Source organism: Pygoscelis adeliae, unplaced genomic scaffold, assembly GCF_000699105.1.
Source record: "Pygoscelis adeliae isolate BGI_AS28 unplaced genomic scaffold, ASM69910v1 Scaffold452, whole genome shotgun sequence".
Classification (NCBI taxonomy): Eukaryota; Metazoa; Chordata; class Aves; order Sphenisciformes; family Spheniscidae; genus Pygoscelis; species Pygoscelis adeliae.
Window position 1 is genome coordinate 311,747 of NW_008824291.1, and position 17,203 is coordinate 328,949.

Sequence of the window (17,203 nt, forward strand, 5' to 3'; positions counted from 1 at the left end):
GGATCCCCACAGCTCACAGTGAGGTCTGGAAAAGGGCAAGGAGACTCCTTGGGAAGCTCTCCAGGTCACTGCGATCCCCAGCAGGCTCAGCAAGAACAATCCTGCCCTGTAGCCAGGGGTCACTGCAGGTTCCCAGGTGCTGCAGCTGTCCTGCTCCATACCTCCAGTGCACACATCCCGAAGGAGAAGATGTCCACAGCAGTCCCATCAGCCTTTTCTGCAAAACCAAGCCAGAACCATATCAGGCCAGAGGCATAGGCCACCACCCGCTCACTCTGGGAACAGTCCTCTGCACCCTGCCTCATCCCTACAGATGCCTCTGGCTGCACTCCCCCTGCCCTCACCCCTGCCCATGCCTGACCTCCCTCTGCCCACGCCTCTGCTCACGCCTGCTTTCCCCACCCTGGCACACATTTTCTCACAGTTCCCTGCACAAACCTTTCCCATTTATTCCCCTCAAATTTGCGCCAAAATATTCAAAATGGGGATCACATAATGAGTTTTCACATGGTGCAAAAATTCTTTACTCCTTTTTTCCTAATCGTCATAACATTTTACATGCTTTTGAGTGTTCCTGAGCTATAAGCTGACTTTTCAGAGTTATCCATGGTCGTGCTGAGATCTTGTTCCTAACCAGTAATTGCTAATGCACAGTCCGTTCCCATGTAGACACAGCTGTTTTTCCCACGTGCATAGCTCTGCACTAATCAATACTAAATTTTAGCTACAATGTTATCACACAGTCATTCATTATCACAAGATCTTCTGTGACTCATGGCCAACAGCTTTAGTTATAAATGCACTGAATAATTCTGTATTGCCGCAGACACACTGTGCCCACGCCTAGCACAGGAACCCCCGCCACATCCCTCCGGGCACCCATGCTGCCTGCACCCCCCGGCAGACAGACCCCACACTCACGGCCGTACTCCGGGGGAAAGAAATGCAAGTTGCGTAGCTCTTCCCTCTCAATCCTGATGGGGCTTCGCAGGTCGTCTGGGAGGGCTGCGTCAGGGAACGAGAAATGTTCTGCATCACAGCTCTTCTAAGCTGTTTCCCCAGGGCTGTGAGCACAGATGGGTGCTCCGAGGTAGCAGGGATTTCTGTGTGCACTCCTGCCCATGCAGACCACCCGTGGGGCACTCACTCCCCCGGGAGACACCTCTGCTCCCACGACAGGAGCAGCAATCCCCTGAGGGACAAAGGTCCGCCCTGCCTGCAGAGCCCAGGACTGCTCCTCCATGCTGCAGTGGCTCACTGGTGAGAGGCACCCAGGGCCCACAGGGGAAGAAGGTCGACCCAGGGACAGGACTGATGTGCTGGGAGAGGTGGCAGAAGGACACTCACCATTTGCAAACACCCTGTGCCAGACTGCCAGTCAGCGCCAATCCGGAAGCAGATGAGTAAGAAGGCATGGAGCAGAGGACACAAAGAGAAGAGAAGGTAACTCCAAGCCTTGCACAGGTGATCCCCTGAGGGACCCTGCAGCTCTCGCCTCTTCTGCCCAGCCGGAACCCCCTTGGCACACCACCCCGTACGACCCTGCCACATTCCTCGGTGGGCAGCTTCCTCCTGCTGACTCTTCTCATCAGCACTTGGAGCCGCGGGCCTACGAGAGTGGCAGCTTCCTACCTGAACCAATCTTTATGAGCCCGTTGTGCTGGATGAAGATAGTGTCACTGGTGAGGTTGCCGTGGATGATGGGAGGCTCACAGGAGTGCAGGAAGCTGGGGAAGCACAAAGCTGCCCTGAGCACATTACCTGTGCCCAGCCCAGTGAGAAGCAGGACGGCTGACAGCGCAAGCAATGGCAAGCTTACCTGAGAGCAGACAGGATCTGAGTGCACCAGCGCTTCCAGGCCTAGAGCAGAGACCAGAGCTCTCCGTCAGACAAGACATGCATCAGAGCCCAGCAGCTGGATCAGGTCATTCCTACCTATTACCCAGTGACTGGGGAAATCGGCCCTCCACTAGCCCTGCAGAGACTATTACTCAAGGAAGAGCCACATGCTGTCCCAGCCACAACAGTGTCCTTTCCAACCCCTGTTCAAAGAACATCATCAAAGCTGAGAACTCATCCTTACCGGCCGACAGAGCTCTCCTGAGCCCCAAAACCCTGCTGGAAGCATGGAGAGGCACATCACAGAGGGGGCCAAAGCTAGCTATGGTTGTGGGGTCCATGCATATGGTTTTCTCTGTACACACCAACAGTGAGTCTCAATTCTAGGAGTGCCCAAATGCACTGGTGTGATACGGAACTCAAACTTCATGGGAGGGCTTGCAAGGTTAAGCAAACGGCCCCCAGAACGGTCACCCAGCTCCTTAGTCACAGACAGCTGAGACCTGCCTGAAAAACCATTAGTCAGATCCATACTGAGTGGGTTTGCAGGTGAAACTGGTGCCTTCAAGCCAAGTAGTAACCTAGTCACAAGCCCACCATCCCTCGTTGAGGGTGGTGGAGACGCAGGCCTCCCAAAGCATGATGCAGACCCAGGAGCAGTCAGCATCATGCAGCTGAACCTCACTGCAGCAGCTTCCAGCAGGTTCCCCACCCTCAGGGTCAGATCCTGACAGCAGGATCCATTTCTGGGCCATCCTGGGGAAGTTCTGCTCTTGCTCCGGCCCTCACCAAGATGCCATCTCCCTACAGCGGAGCATCCCTAGGTAACTCAGGGAGCAACCGTACATACTTGCTGTGCCTTATAAGAGACCAGAGACCCCCCCCTGTGTCAGCAGGCACAGAGCTACCCACTTCACCTGGGATACCCTGTGCTGCCCCCAGGGAACCTACCCTGGCATTCATGGCCTTGTGGTTTTTCTTGGTTTTCTTCAGGAACTGTTTCAGGCTCCCTGAGGACACATATTCTGTGATGAAGATGACCTGGGAGAGAAGAAAGGTGTCAGCGTCCCAGCCTCCCTGCACAGCCAGCACCGTGCACAGCCTGTGGGCTGCACCAGCCAGCAGCATGCAGCCAGTGCCAGTCCCACACATGGCTGAGAGCGGGCTGCTGGCAGCAGTGTCCTGGGGAAGGAAAGGGAGTCCCAGGGAATGGAGTGAGGAGCAGAGCTGGGATCCCCACCTGGCTCACACTGGCATCCCTCCCCCAGCCTGGGGACCCCCCAGACACTTTGTGTCTCTGAGTCCTCCCTACCCGCGCCTTCGAGTCTTTCACATCCAGCCAGTATTTGTGAAGCTTTACGATGTTGGGGTGATCCACAAGCACCAGCTGCTCAAACATGGTCTTGATCTTCTCCTGTGGGCAGAGAGAGGACAGGTGAGGTGGCATGTCCTGGGATGTGACAGGACACCTCTGAGAGCAAGGGAGCCTGGGGCTGGGGAGCAGGCTGTGCCCCCAGTTACAGGGAAAGCTGTTTTCAGGGTACAGAGGACACATGGAGCTGTCTTTGAGAGAGAAGCCAAGGGAAAGCACGATGCCACATAGACAGGAGCACAGCACGACAGGCTGTGATTAGCACTGCTGACCAAGGTGTGCTGCTACCCACAAACAGCAGGGACCAGTGCTGCTGGCCAGGAAGGTGCAGTGAGCAGTCTCAGGGGAGGTGGGCACGGTCCTGCCAGGGAGGGATGGCTCACCTCATGTGCTTTAAAGGCCTTCTTGTCAGTGAAGAGCAGCTCATTCCACACCACCTCCACGCCCTCCTCTGTGTCCATGGCAAGGAAGGTGCTCTGGATGCCCGGCATATTCCCCTGATTCACCTGTGGGGCACAGGAAGGTGTGAAACAGCCCGGCTGCAGCCCTGCCCATGGCTCCCAGCCCCACTGGCAGCCCACGCGGACAAACATGCTGCATGGACAGTCTCTGCTACTGCTCCTGCAAGGGACTCCAGCCCGCAGGAGGCTCTGGCCAGGACACGGTGAGTAGAGCAAACCCCCAGCCCGCTGCCTGTTCTGCCCTGCCCTCAGGACCTGCCTGCTTGGGAGCTCAGGCATTGCAGCAGCTGGCACCATTTCTCTAGAATGCGAGGGCACAGGAGAGAGCCAGAGATTTGGAGCAGTTCCCATGCCAGCCCCTCTTGACTCTTCTAGCCCAGTGAGAAGCTGGCAGTCACCTGCTGGCCCCACTCCTGCACAGGGACGGGGACCCCCACATGGACCCCACTTCCCAGCAGCCATGGGGGAGCAACCCACACCCACAGCTGATGGTCATACTCATGTTGGGCAGGGCAAATTAGAAGGTCCAGACAAACCAAAGCCATAACATCACCTCTTAACATCCCGAGGAGACTGGGGGCAATCTCCCATGCCCCGAGGTCTGTCTGATGAGTTCCCAGCCCCAGAGATCACAGAGCTGCTTTCCAGGACCCCACGGAGAGCAGCTCTGCAGACATCACCTCTGCAGGCCACGTCCAGCATGGACCCAGCCATGGCAGCCCTGTCCCTGTGCTGGGTCTCTGCCGATCCTGCCTTGAGGGCAGCACCAGATCGCCAGTCCCCAGGCCAGCCAGGACCACCAGGTCCCAGCTCCAGCCCAGGCAAAACCTGCTCAAAAGGCACCTGGTTCTGACAGGGGCTCAACAGCACAGAGACACCCCTGCCCCAGGACCAGGGGATCCTGCCTCCCAGGAGCGGCGCCTGCTGCATTCCGAACCGCCATCTGCACTGGACTCTGCGCAGTCGCTGCCCTTGCTCTCCCCTTGCAAAAGCATCACTGCATAGGAGCAGGCCTGCAGCCCCCAACCTGCCCCTTCCCTCCTCCAGCGGGCCTGGGGGCAGCCCCGGGCTGGGGCTGGGGCCATTCCCCACTTCAGCCCCAGCAGCTTGGGCAGAGGCAGCGCTGCCCGCTCCTGTCTGCCCTGCAGCAGGGGCAGCGCAGAGCTGCTGGCAGCCAGATGAAAAGGGGGATTGTTCTGCTGCTTCCAGGGGCCGGTACGCAGCGTCCCACCACCAGGGCTTGGCCTGCCATGGCACGGGGCAGCTGTGGGCGCAGGCGCGGGCACGCAGCTCATTAGCAGGGGACAGACAGGCAGCTCATGGCCCAGTTCCTGCTGCGGACACACAAAGCACCTCTGTTACTTGTTCTCTCCGCTCACAGGCTTCACGTGCTTTGCACAAAGCCCAGCACGCACAGCCAGCGATGCAGCCAGCTGGCCTCACTGACCACAGCCTTCCCAGCAAGTCCCAGCAGCCTGCTGGGGCTCCCAGTGCAAACACAGCCAGCACAGGTGTGCCAGGCAAGGGCACTGCTGGGGGAGCCACTGCCAGGGGGCAGTGGGGAGACAGCTCAGCCCTCACCCAGATGTCCCCACAGCGGGGCTGTCACACCAGCTGCTGTGAACCCCGAGCCGTGGTCCTTCTGGAGAGGCTGATGCTGCTGGTGGAAAGCAAGGGTGGGCTGTGACAGGAGGGACCGCCTGGCCAAGGGGGATCAAACAGCCTCTGCAGGAGCTCTCAGCAGCCAGCGCCAGGCTGAGGCAGGTCTCAGTGGAGGCTGTGCCTGGAGGGAGGGCAGCTGGGGGCAACTGCCCATGCACCACAAGGGTCCGCTGGTCACAGAGCACTCCGTGAAGCTGCTCTTCTGCCTCTCCCCAAAAATGCCATTGGAAAATCAGCTCACGGTCTTGAGAAAAATCCTGTCCTGAAACCAGTGAGTGGCCACAAGGCCAGGAACAAGGAGTCAGATGCAGAGCAGAGACCCAAACAGTCTTTCAGTTGCCACAAGGACACACGGGAGCAACAGAGGTCTGCACAGAGGTTACTGATGCCTGGCTCGAAGGCACAGCCGGGTCTGAAAACCTCAGGTGCCACCTCCTCATCTGCCTCGTCGCAGGGCCACAATGTTCCTGCGTGCAGATACTGAGCCTACAGCGGGACCCAACCTGCAGGGCCACAGCACCCCATGCCTCCTGTCCCCACACCTGGATGAATCGGGTGCCTGCCAGCCCCCTCCCATCCCTGGGCAGGCAATGCTGCCTCCTGCTTGCTCTGAGCTTGATGTAAGAACAGCTGGGCTGAATCGGACTGGCCGCCTGTCTGAGAATGACCCACAGTAGAAGTCCGGGGTCATCCCTCCGCCGCAGCCTCCCAGCTTTGAACAATCTGCTCTCTGAGCCTGAAGTGCTCAGTCCTGGTGCTTAAGGCTCCAGACAGTAGATCTGTTGGTATCTGGGAGGCTCTGGTACATGGTGAGGAGCATCAGAGAGGCCTACAGGGGAGGAAATGTTCCCTGTTCCGTGCAGACGCAAACATGCTCAGTCTTGTGCTGAATAACAATAAAACTGATACTGAACAGCTGTCTTGTGCACCAAGCTCCAAGATTGCATAAATAAATAAATGCTGCATTATAATCACAGAGGTGACTGGGAACAAAAGGAAGCAGCCACAGGTCACCTTGATTATCTCACGCCATGCCTTTCAGGGGTTCCTGGCAGCTCCATGTGCTGCTAATGGTGGACACCACGTGGAACAGGCAAAACTCCAGAGCCGGACTGGGCAAACTCCCTGCTCAGGCTGCTTCCAGAAAGCCCTGGGCAGGAGCTGAGGCCAGCCTGGAGAGATCACTGGGGACAAGTAAACGAAGGTTTACAAAAGATCAGATTGCATCTTACAATAAATCGCTCCCTTTTGAGCTTTTCACGTCAGCAAGGACTGAAACAGTCCACAGAAAAAGGCTTAGTGATACAGTTCTGGGGCCTTGGGAGAGCAGCTGTTAAACAAGGAAGGCATGGGGCTGGAGAGCAATGGACAGGCATTTCTGCTGCCACAGGCATTTAGACCCGATTTGGAGAAGAAAATAAGGACAAGGTCAGTTGTTACCTTTCTTGGGTCGTTCTGGGGAGCGACTGGGAAAAGGCATGGCCACGGCGCCTGGAGGAGAGGGCACTCTGCCAGTCCTCTGCTTCTCCCCAGACACCCGCACTCGCGTCCTCAGGACAAGCACGTGCTGGCCCCATCTCTTAGCAGGGACTAAGTGCTAAGAGCACTGCTCTCCTGTGCCCCCCAGAGCATGCCTCCGTGCCATCTGGACCAGCACACCCCAGCCACCCGTGGGACACTGAAGACAGAGCAGTCCCAGAGACCTCCTCTGCTGGTGGCCCTGCTCCCAGGACCTCAGCACAGGAGCAGGACCAGGGCAGACAGCTTTTGGGCACAGGAAGCGGTCAAACCCCCAGCACAGCCGTGGGGACTGACCACTGGACCCGGGCACTATCCTGTGCCCAAGCATCCCCTCACATCTCGCATCCTCAGCCCCTAGCACAGATGTGTTTCTCCCGCACTCAATCTCCCCTCTGCCCTCCTGCCTGTCAGAGGCAGGAGAAGCACCCAGCGCAGCTTCAACCCAACAGGCAGCCCCTCTGCGAGGCAGGCCAGTTCCTGTCTGCAGGTACTTTACCAAAATAATTTCCAAAGTTTTGCATAAGTTTACTGCTCTGTCTCCAAGGCAGTCGAGCAGGCAAAGCCTCAGCCCTCAGCCCCGATTAAAGCTGAGCAGCGGCAGGGTCACGTTACCAGCCCTGGCTCCCGGGGACCATTAGCGCCACTGAAGAGCACACAGCAGACCCTACGTGGAAACCTGGGTTTGGATTGGGCGCCTTACTGCGCAGAGGAAGGATAATCTGAAGGTTGCTCAGAAATGAAGCAAAGGCACTGAAAAAGCTCCCTCTCCCTGGCTTGGCAGGGGCTGCTGGGGAAACGCAAGTGCAGGCTATGCCATCGGCCAGAGTGAACACCGGGAGGGAGGGCAACTGCCCAAGGCACTGCAGGAAGGGCCAGAGCAAAGGTGCAGGCAGGGCAGGCAGGCTGGGAAGGGGTGCCAGGCAGGAGGCTGCTGGGGTGAGCGGTAGGACAGTGACCCTAACCCCCCATTCCTGCAGAGTCCCTTTGCACCCACAGTGCTGTCGGTGCCAGGGCGGGTGGTGAGATGCAAAGCAGCAGTGAGGAAGGGGAGGGAAACAGCATGTTTCCTTCTCACACCCTGAGCCCAGGCATCACCATCGCATAACCATCCTGAAAAAAACTGTACCAACAGAAACACAGAGTGGCCATTAAAGAGGCCATTAAAGAGGCCACCAGGAGACACCCGACCAGGCTGGACGATACACCAGGAGTCTGACCCACAGCCTCCGTGCATCCCAAGGCTGGAAGGAAGAGGACCAAACCTCTTCAGGGATTTTCTGGACTGGTGCTGAGCCAGAGACCAGGGGAAAGATGAAGTTTTGGGAATCAAAGGCCCATGAATGGGCACGAGAGCAAGGCAGCTGCCAGCATTCTGTACACTTGCCCTGTCCATACCGGAGCCGAGATGAGTTTGCTTCCTGAGCTGCTGCCCAGGTCCCACCTGCCTGTGGCACAGAAGGGCATGCAGCCCATGCGGGACGGAGCCCTTCCCCATCCTCTGCAGGCTGGCAGCAGCCCTGCGAGCACCTGTGGCCCCACCACCTGCCTGTTGGCTGTGGAGTTGTCCCTGGTGCAGCAGCCACCACTCTGGGTGCTGCAGACGGCCCTGGGGACAGAAGGCCAGGACGTAAGAAACGGCACCGTCTGGAGGACACAGGGCAAAGCCAAAGAGACACTCAAAGGGAGAGCCAAGCAAGAAGGAGGAGTAGTTACCCAGATTACAGGGCCCCAGGCTCTCCAGGCTCACTGAGATCAGCAGTGCCATGCTGGCAAGAACACCAGGACCCACTTGGTCATACGGTGACAGCAGACACGTGTTGATGCTACAGGTCACAACCCCCGTGCACCTCTGTCAGGGGAACAGTGCCAGTACTGCTCCGCCACAGAGCAGAAACCCCTGGTTGCTGGTAACAAGAGAAGGGCTAGCAGGACATGACGATGGTGATGCTCACTGCATGCACAGTTTACCTGACTCCTCGTGACACCGCAACATTACCCCTTTTGGCACTTGGGAACTGGCAGGATTCACTAGGGCCACAAGGCTGAGCAGGAAACACAATGTGCCTGGGAGAGCACTTTTGCGGAGTAAATCCCAGCCTGTCACTCCACTCCAGTATCACGTAAGCCTGGGTGACAGTAAAGGCTGTGTCTGGGCTTCTCAAGAGACTTCTGTTCAGGTTACAGTTAGCAAGGAGGTGCTGCTAAGGCATGGGGATACACCTTAGGCAGCAGAGACCATCCTCTCAGGGCAATGTGTGCAAGCAGCAGAGACAGAGGACTGTGTCTCTGCAGGGACTCCCTTTCCAGCCCACTGCCTGAAGCTGGGCTCCCCTTGCCTTCTCCAAACCACGTGTTCCCTGGCCCCGACAGAGGCTGCACTCCTCTCTACCACCCCATGCTATGCAACATGCAGGGCAGGGGTGACTGTTGCAACATGGAAATAATTTTTTAAAACACGTAAAAGGAAAAAAAATGAGCTAAGAGGGCCGAGGCCCCACTCTGACACCTGTGCTGCTTCCTTCAACTTACCAAGGGACAGGGACAACAAAAGCAGTGGCAGGCAGAGCCTGCCTGATCACCGCTGTGCTGAGGAGCAGAAGCTGGAGCAGGTCCCGCAGGAGCAGCGGTGTGTGGGCAGTGGGCACCCAGGGTTCGAGGGGGGCTCATCCATGGTCCCGCTGTGCACGTGTGATTCTCTGGGTGAAGAGCCGATACATCCCACTCTCCTGAGCTGGGAGCACTCTGCCCAGGGTCTGAGACTCAGCGGCATGGCTCCGAGGTCTCTGCTTCCAGGGCCCCGTTTCAAACACCAGACCTGCCACTAACAGCCCCTTTGTCCCCAGGGAGGAGGCTGCGACCAGCAACAGCCCCAAGCAATTACGGAGCAATCTGCTTCTGAGTCTGGCTGGGCTGCTGGCTAGATTTCACCTCGTGGCAGGTATGCCAAAGGCTGTGACAGAAGAGCTAGCTGGGTGACATCCACCCATAGTGCTATCTGCAGTCCACAGCAAAACAACAGATCAAGCCTACAATGTCCTGTGACTCTGCAGGAGCAGGATGAGAGATCTGTGGTGCCAGATAAACCTGTTCTCTCTGTGTGATCGTGTTACACAATTGGTAGGTGAAGGGAACACATGAGACGGAAAATATTTTGATTCCAGTGAAGCATTTGATCCTACCTCTCACAAAAACATAGTCTCAGCACTAATTCAGACCAGCGTGGATACAGGGCTAATACACTACCAACTGCAGAGACCTAGCTGAACAGAGATGGTGGCGTGCTGCTTACAGAGCTGGGAGGCAGCGGCATGGGTCAGGGCAAGCTCTGCTGCGGTTTAACATCAGTGCACTCGGACAGAAGTGAGGCAGGTACAGGTGAACGGCACTTGTCCTGGACAATGCTGGAGGAGCGGTGAACCTCAAAGAGGAGAGAAGGAGCAGCGCTATGGGCAGAAAGCAGAAGTGGCATTCAGCCAATCAACCAGGAAAAATAACCAGGTGCTCGGCTGCAGGCAGGGGAGACTGAGGGAGGGAAACAGATTCGCGGCCAACACAGCAGGATGTGTAGTGGCAGAGCTCTCCCATCCCAGGGCATGAGGGGCACCCACTTCATCCAGCCCTTTTCCATGAACTCTCCCTATCCATCCCCAGGAGATCCCCTGCCTGTCAGCAACAGCAGGGAGGTCATTGTTTAATACCTGTAGACAGGGAGAGGAAGCCCCTCCCAGCAGGATCTGGAGCAGGCCTCCTCAGAAACGCAGCCACCTGCCAGCCTGTCCCCTCCGCCTGTAGGAGGGAGGGCTAGAAGTCTTTCTTTTCTCTCCATACCCATGGTTGCCCTTCCCTCTTGCCCAGCAGCCGCCGGAGCAAACACTGTGATCCCTGTTCCCCTTCCACTGCTGAGAAAAAGGGAGAGAAGAGTATTTTTCCACTGCCCAGATAAAAGCTGGGAGAGATCCTGCACTCTGAAGGGAATACAAGGGGTGTTATTTCCTGGGCAGAAGACGTACCATTGCACACACACCTGGCCTGCAGATGGGGGCTGCTCAGGAAATGGCCTGGCAGGAAGCCGGACCCCAGGGAGCTGTTTGCTTTACCCCCAGGGCACTGCACACCCCTGGGAAGGAGACGCGAGCCTGTGGTCAGCAGAAGCTGAGCACTGCCCAGCCCAGGCAGCTTTGCTCCCTGGCTAAACTGCATCTTGGAAATTCACTGGCAATGTTGCTGAAACCCAGGACATGTGGCCAGCAGCCTAGGAGGTTTGCAGCGGGCATTAGAGAAGGCTCTGCAGAATACAGTAGGAAAGGGAAAGGATCCCCACCACCAGCCTGCACCTGGGCACCAGGCAGGCAAGCAAAGCCCAGACGGGTTGGGGTGGGAGGTGGGAGCAGGAGGTGCCCAAGGACAGGCTGGGCGTGCAGTACCCCATCCCGCTGCTGCAGGTCCCCAGTGCCCGCCAGTCTGAACCGGGGACAAACTCCCAGGGATGGGCTTTGCAGTGCTCGTCCAGAAAGCAATGGGCTGCGTTGGCTGGTCATCCAAGCCCAACTGGAAAACAACAAACAGCAACCCTTTATGAGTCAGGCAGGAGACCAGTGACCAGTACGAATTAGCCCAGTTAACAGGAATTTGGTGTGATTTATCCCGTTGACTGCACCGGGAGGGGGATTTGCCCTCCTGCTGCGTTGGCACAGAGCAAACCCAAGCTGAACAGCTAAGCTGTCAGCAATGCAGTTTCAATGAAAGCTAACAAAAACACCTTGTTGACCAGTATCTGATCGCTACAGGGAAATGCTAAAACACTGCCTTTCGTGTGTTTACTGTCAAATGCTAACTTGGAAGAGCCAACCAATGAGCATTTGATCATCTTTTAATCCATTTTGTAACATGACCATGGGACACCTCCCTTGTCCCAGAAGTAAAATATAAAAGCCTCTGGGACTGTGTGCGTTCTCTGGTTACATCAGAGAAAAAGGAGAAAGAAGACAAGGGACACAAAAGGTGTACAAGCCTGCAAGACTCATATACAATGTCTGGCCACTGTAAACAAAAATACCTGCATGGGAAAACCAATGAAAGGGCAAAAAAAGCTTGGTTAAAAACAGGAAAGGGAACAAAACATAGAGAATGCCGGTAATTGTAATACTTCTCTTTCATGTCTAGTTTGGAGGGAGCACAGAAGGAGCAGCCTGAGAACTGCTGAGCTGCCTGCATTCGGGACACGGTGGAGAAGCTAGAGCAGACAGGTAGCGCCTTAGGAGCACACCAAGTAGCTCAGGAGCAGCAAGCTACAAACAGAAAGGCATTCTTGTGGAGAATATGAATGGGAATAAAAGAGCATGTTACTGCATGAAAAAGGACAAGTTTCTGCACTAACCTTTACCTCTCGGCTAACGTCACCTCCCTCCCCAGCAGTGAGAACAAGGCAGAGGATTGTTATGACTGGGTAAGATCATAAAGGATTAAAGGATCCTTGAAATGGAGAAAGCAGCACAGGGAAAGCAGACCTGAAGCAAAAGGCAAAACAGTTCCCGCACATCACCCACACAAACTAGAAGGGTAACGAGAAGGACACGAAATCTAGCATGCAAAGTCTTGTTTGTTGCCAGACCCACAGAATACATGCTGAGAAGAGGACTTCACTATCTGCTTCCAGCAAAGTTTATCTATCGGTGAGTTATGCCACCTTAGTTCAAACAATTTCATCTTGCTTTCACAAATATCCTCAATTAAAACCATCTGGGGTGCCCCACCTCCTATTTGGAGCACAGAGCAAAGCCTTACGATATTAACCTGCCTGATCAGCTGAGACCAGCAGGTTCACAAGTAAACTCATCCTGGAAAGTTAAACAACAGCAAACAAAAGCCGTAAAACCAGTAAGGGGTACAAAAAAAATAGATGGCATGAAAAGAAAGAGCTAAGTCCTTCAGCTGATCCCCTCTGCTCTGGAAAAGCACTTCACAAGAACACACTTCAAGTCCTAGTCTCCTGGGAGGGCTGGCAACAAAGCAGCTTTTAAAAATAACTCTGGTGGCAAATATTAAATAGTTGGATGCTTTCCAAATAATCTATCACAGAACTGGTTATCCTCACTGCAAACTGCAAACATAATTAATACCTAAAAAAAGGGAACCCCCTTGCACCTCAGTATTCAAATGCTTAGATAATTTTTCCATATTTTGTTTTCATTTTCTGATCTGTGGGAACCTATAGCAACACTTCAAAATCTCCCCCTCTTGCAGATTTTTTAAAACCACTTTATTTTCTTTAAACTCTGCTTCAGCATTTTTTCTCTTTCTTTCTATTATTGTTTCCCTTTTTCCTTTCTTTCATCCTGCTGGTTTTAGAAGTTAAAGGTCATAGTTCAAGGGCTCTGTATCACTACACATTCAGTCATTAACCCTTTTACTAAACAAGGTGACCAAAAGGGGAGGGAGCAATGGACTATTTCAAGCGAAAATGCAACCAGCCCTGTTTTAGCCATCAGCAGCTGTGCCGGAGCTGCCAGCACCGTGAAGCAGAACGCCGTGTCAGAAGCAATGGCAAAGTTACAAGCGGAGAAGCAACTCTAAGATTCGGTCCCATGAACCACAGCTGAGCTTTGCCACAGCAAGCACATGCTCTCATCCAAAGGGAAAGGGCCCTGAGGAATATCAAAGGCAACCCAGAGCATGCTTGGTCCAGGACATTCCTGCAGGGAGCACAACGGGCAGAACTGACAGGCGGGGACACCCAGAGATGGATGGGAATGATGCTGGAGAGGTTGTTTAAATAATAGTCTGAGCCTGGTCTATGTTACAGATTAATGCGGTGGTACCAGTGCTCGTGAACAGCAGAGTCAACAAATATCTACTGGTCGTTAACAGTCCCCTTTCCAAATGGATAAAGGTTTTGCAAGAGCAAAGCAACATGGATAAAAACAGTTTGTTCTTAGTAACAAGGTGCTAGGGCTCATTCAGGAAAGTGTATTCAGACAAGGAAAGTTGCAAAACGTTTAACATAACCAGTAAACCAAGTTTCTTCTTCCTTGCCACTCTTACTCCACAGGGTGGATGGAAAAAGTAAATGAAGTCATCAAACCAATGCTGAAAAGAACATATCTTCCTAAATGGAAAAGTCTACAACAGCAGCATTCCTTTGCTGCACTTTCACACTAATAGCAGGGAGAGAAATGAAAGAGGCAGAACACGGGTTGTGCTGACACTGAACGTGAAGTCACCGAAGGATTCACATGACTGTTTCTCCACTTAAGTTGCAGAGATACTGTAAGTGCTTTTATTTCCTGAATTGCTCATGGAAATCTGTGACTTCATATCCATCATGAATATATGCATCATAAATAGGCAAGGGAAGCTGTGAAGAGAAATGTTTTCTTCTTTGGTGGGCATGGCCAGACACAGCCCAGCAATAAGATCTGGCGCTGGGGCCACGACACATTTTAGCTGTTGCGTCTGTACCTGAAACGTGGTGTAATGATGCACAGTAGGGTTGTGAGCCGCTGCTCTGCATTCTCCCAGTGGAGTACGGCTACAATGGCCATGCGTAAAACCAAAGATGTAGTCCTTGTGTACATGTAATTCATACATACACACCAGCAATTTATCATAACCTGCTTCTCAGCCCATACTACTGAGCATCACGGTTTAAGCATTAAAACACTGTATGGGGTGCTTGCCTCTGCTCGCTTCAGCTTTCCAGGCTCCAGACACTGCTCCAAGCCACGTGCCCGGGCTCTCTCTGCCTGCCGCAGAGACGGCAGGTCACAGGCAGCTCTCCCACCTCTCTGGACCCATTCTCGAAACAGCAAGACCTTAGATCAAGCACAGCACTGTGGATTCCACACAGGACTTGACTGTTGTGGTAAAAGCAAATTAAGGAGAATAAATAATTATAATGAATCATCAGGATAGTGAGGGAAAATCCCTAGTGGTAAAAATACTTGAAGTGCTTATGGCAATCAGAACGTATGTTAAAGAGAATGGCTGTTCATCGATGTTAGAAGATACCATATCGACAGCTTACAGACAGCCAACGATGTTTTTTCTTCCTGGTACGTAACTAAGCATCTATGGATTTGCAACAAACTAGTCTCTTACACAAAACTTCCTTCACTTACATTTGCAATTTAGGCAGTGCTACCACTTCCCTGTTCAAGTTCATGTGCGTTTTGTCACGGCAGCTTTACAGATCCCGGACCCTGAAACCTCCACTTGCTAAACAGGCTGCTCTCCTTTGGGACGGTCACCTGAACGCTCGCTTCCCCAGGGGCACGCAACCCTGCCACGGCACAGCAACATGGACCTGGTGAGCAGCCAGCAGGCCTCTTGTGTTGCCACAGAAGTGATTGTAGCACTGCAACTCATCACTGTGATGTGCGACCGTATCACAAACCACCAAGACTCACGAGCCTTCCTGCCACTGCCTGCTGTCCTGCAACACCCAGGAAAGGCCAATCCACCCGTCCCACCTCTCCAGCAAGAAAAAAACCCTGCAGATGGATAGCACAGCACAACGACCAATTACCAAAACATCTGTGTGGAAGTGTCACTGATGGGATTGCGCTTCACATTTGATTCCACTTCTCCCACGCGCTGCACAACCCCCCAGGGGCCAGTTCCAGCCACTGCAACACCACTCCAAAAGCTCCCTTGTCAAAATTAAATGTTAAAATACATATCATTAAGTGTCACCAATAGGTCAAAATAGATGGAGATTGTTCAAATGAGAAATGACCTCCAAGTCATTTCTTTGCAAAGGACAACTAGGGGTTTCAGGCTGTTCTGGTGGGTCACAGATTAACACACGTCATTCAAGAACTGTGTGAAAAAACATAATGCAACTACAGGTTAGATGCGATTAAATTACAGGACCTTATCCAGTACCTTCACCAAATGTTTTCACCCTGATGCTTGTTTCCAACATACAGTGGAGGTCATTTTAAGTCTGTAGATCTAATTACAGGAGCATCAGGGTAAAAAACTAGTTTCTGCACAGCTTTCCTCACCTCTTCAGCTGTCCTGCAGAGCCATCCTGGCAGAAATACCACAGGAGAGGCAAGGGTCTTTCTGTCAGCTGTGCCTGTACCATTACCCCACACCTCATCTGTGGCACGGAGGGCACACTGCAACACCTGCACCAGCAGTTGAAGCTCATTCAGATGCAGGGCACGGATAGAGGGACGGCTGATGATGGGCGCCAGCAAAGCCCATCCCAAAAAAGATAAATGAAACAACACAAGACAAAGATGGTTCCGACACCTCAGATGTGCCACATGGGTGCGTTCTGATACTCCGGGAGCACCAAGGACAAGCAGGGGGAGGAGCTATGGGATTTTGAATGTGGTGTCAGGTCCTGGCACTCACCACGTGGCATGCAAACTGTGGCTCAGGCCACAGGCTGAGGCACCAGCCCTGATGCAAGGCCCTGATGTAGAGAAGATGTGGGCAGAGGTGGTAAGGTAGTATGAACAGATGGAAGGGTGACCTGTGGGTGTAGAAGCACCTGAAAGCTCAGAGGGACACGAGAAGGGCAGGTGCTGATGGCATCGACATTAGCAGGTTATCAAGACCTCAGCAAAGCCCAGACTGGGAAAACAGCCTAAAACACGGGCAGCCTGCATCCAGACTAGAGCACTATGGACTACTGACAGGTCGTTAACAGGTGATGGTGGGAAGATAAAGAACAGGATTGGTCTTGGATGGGCCCTTTTGCCTTTCAGAAGCTGACAGTGCCTGTGATGTCTGCCTCTCAGTGCTGTCCCACCCCTGCCTGGGGTCAGGACTTCGCCCACTGACTTTGGTCCCTGTTCCTGGGTGCCCTGACAGAGGCAGGGAGGCTCAGGCTCCACTTTCAGGGGAGGTGATTATTACACATCTGGAAAAGAGAGGGCAGGGGGTGATGATGGGAGCACTGCAAAACCCTGGTGGACACGCTGCAGGATGGCTGTGCTGAGCCCCTGGGCTGGGAAGATAAGCTGAAATGGGCCAAACCCCTTGTCTGGAGAGGAGGAACTGGGTTCTCCAGCCCTGGAGGCAGTGGTGCAGGGGCCAGCACCCGTCACCACCATGCCCCACGATTTACCCGGCAAGTCCTCATTCCCGCAGGAGCTGCCCGGCCAGCGACCCGTGGTTACCGACCTGCCACCCGCACCGCTGCCACCAGGCACACCTCAAAGACCGAGCCCAACCTCCAGGACCGGGCTCAGCGCTGGCTCCCACAGCGCTCGGTCTCCTTCCGACAGGGCCCACGAGCTGGCTGTGAGCGGGTGGCCCAGCACGGCATCGGTGACCTCCGCGGCGGGCTGCACACCCGGGACTGCCCTGCTCCCTCGGGGCAGGGCTCGGCTCC

The 17,203-nt window shown here is 54.3% G+C and overlaps 1 protein-coding gene across 1 annotated transcript in view; it reads right to left on the minus strand.

The window, feature by feature from the left end:
- The window catches only part of NRBP2 (nuclear receptor binding protein 2), a 30,359-nt gene that overhangs the window by 11,684 nt on the left and 1,472 nt on the right, over window positions 1-17,203 (minus strand). Inside the window, exons 2-9 of the mRNA XM_009318787.1 lie at window positions 3,595-3,717; window positions 3,152-3,253; window positions 2,791-2,880; window positions 1,820-1,860; window positions 1,633-1,727; window positions 1,348-1,371; window positions 922-1,005; window positions 162-217 (exon numbers count right to left, since the gene is read on the minus strand). Of these exons, the coding sequence (XP_009317062.1) occupies window positions 162-217; window positions 922-1,005; window positions 1,348-1,371; window positions 1,633-1,727; window positions 1,820-1,860; window positions 2,791-2,880; window positions 3,152-3,253; window positions 3,595-3,717 (615 nt within the window). The remainder of the gene's footprint in view (window positions 1-161; window positions 218-921; window positions 1,006-1,347; window positions 1,372-1,632; window positions 1,728-1,819; window positions 1,861-2,790; window positions 2,881-3,151; window positions 3,254-3,594; window positions 3,718-17,203) is intronic.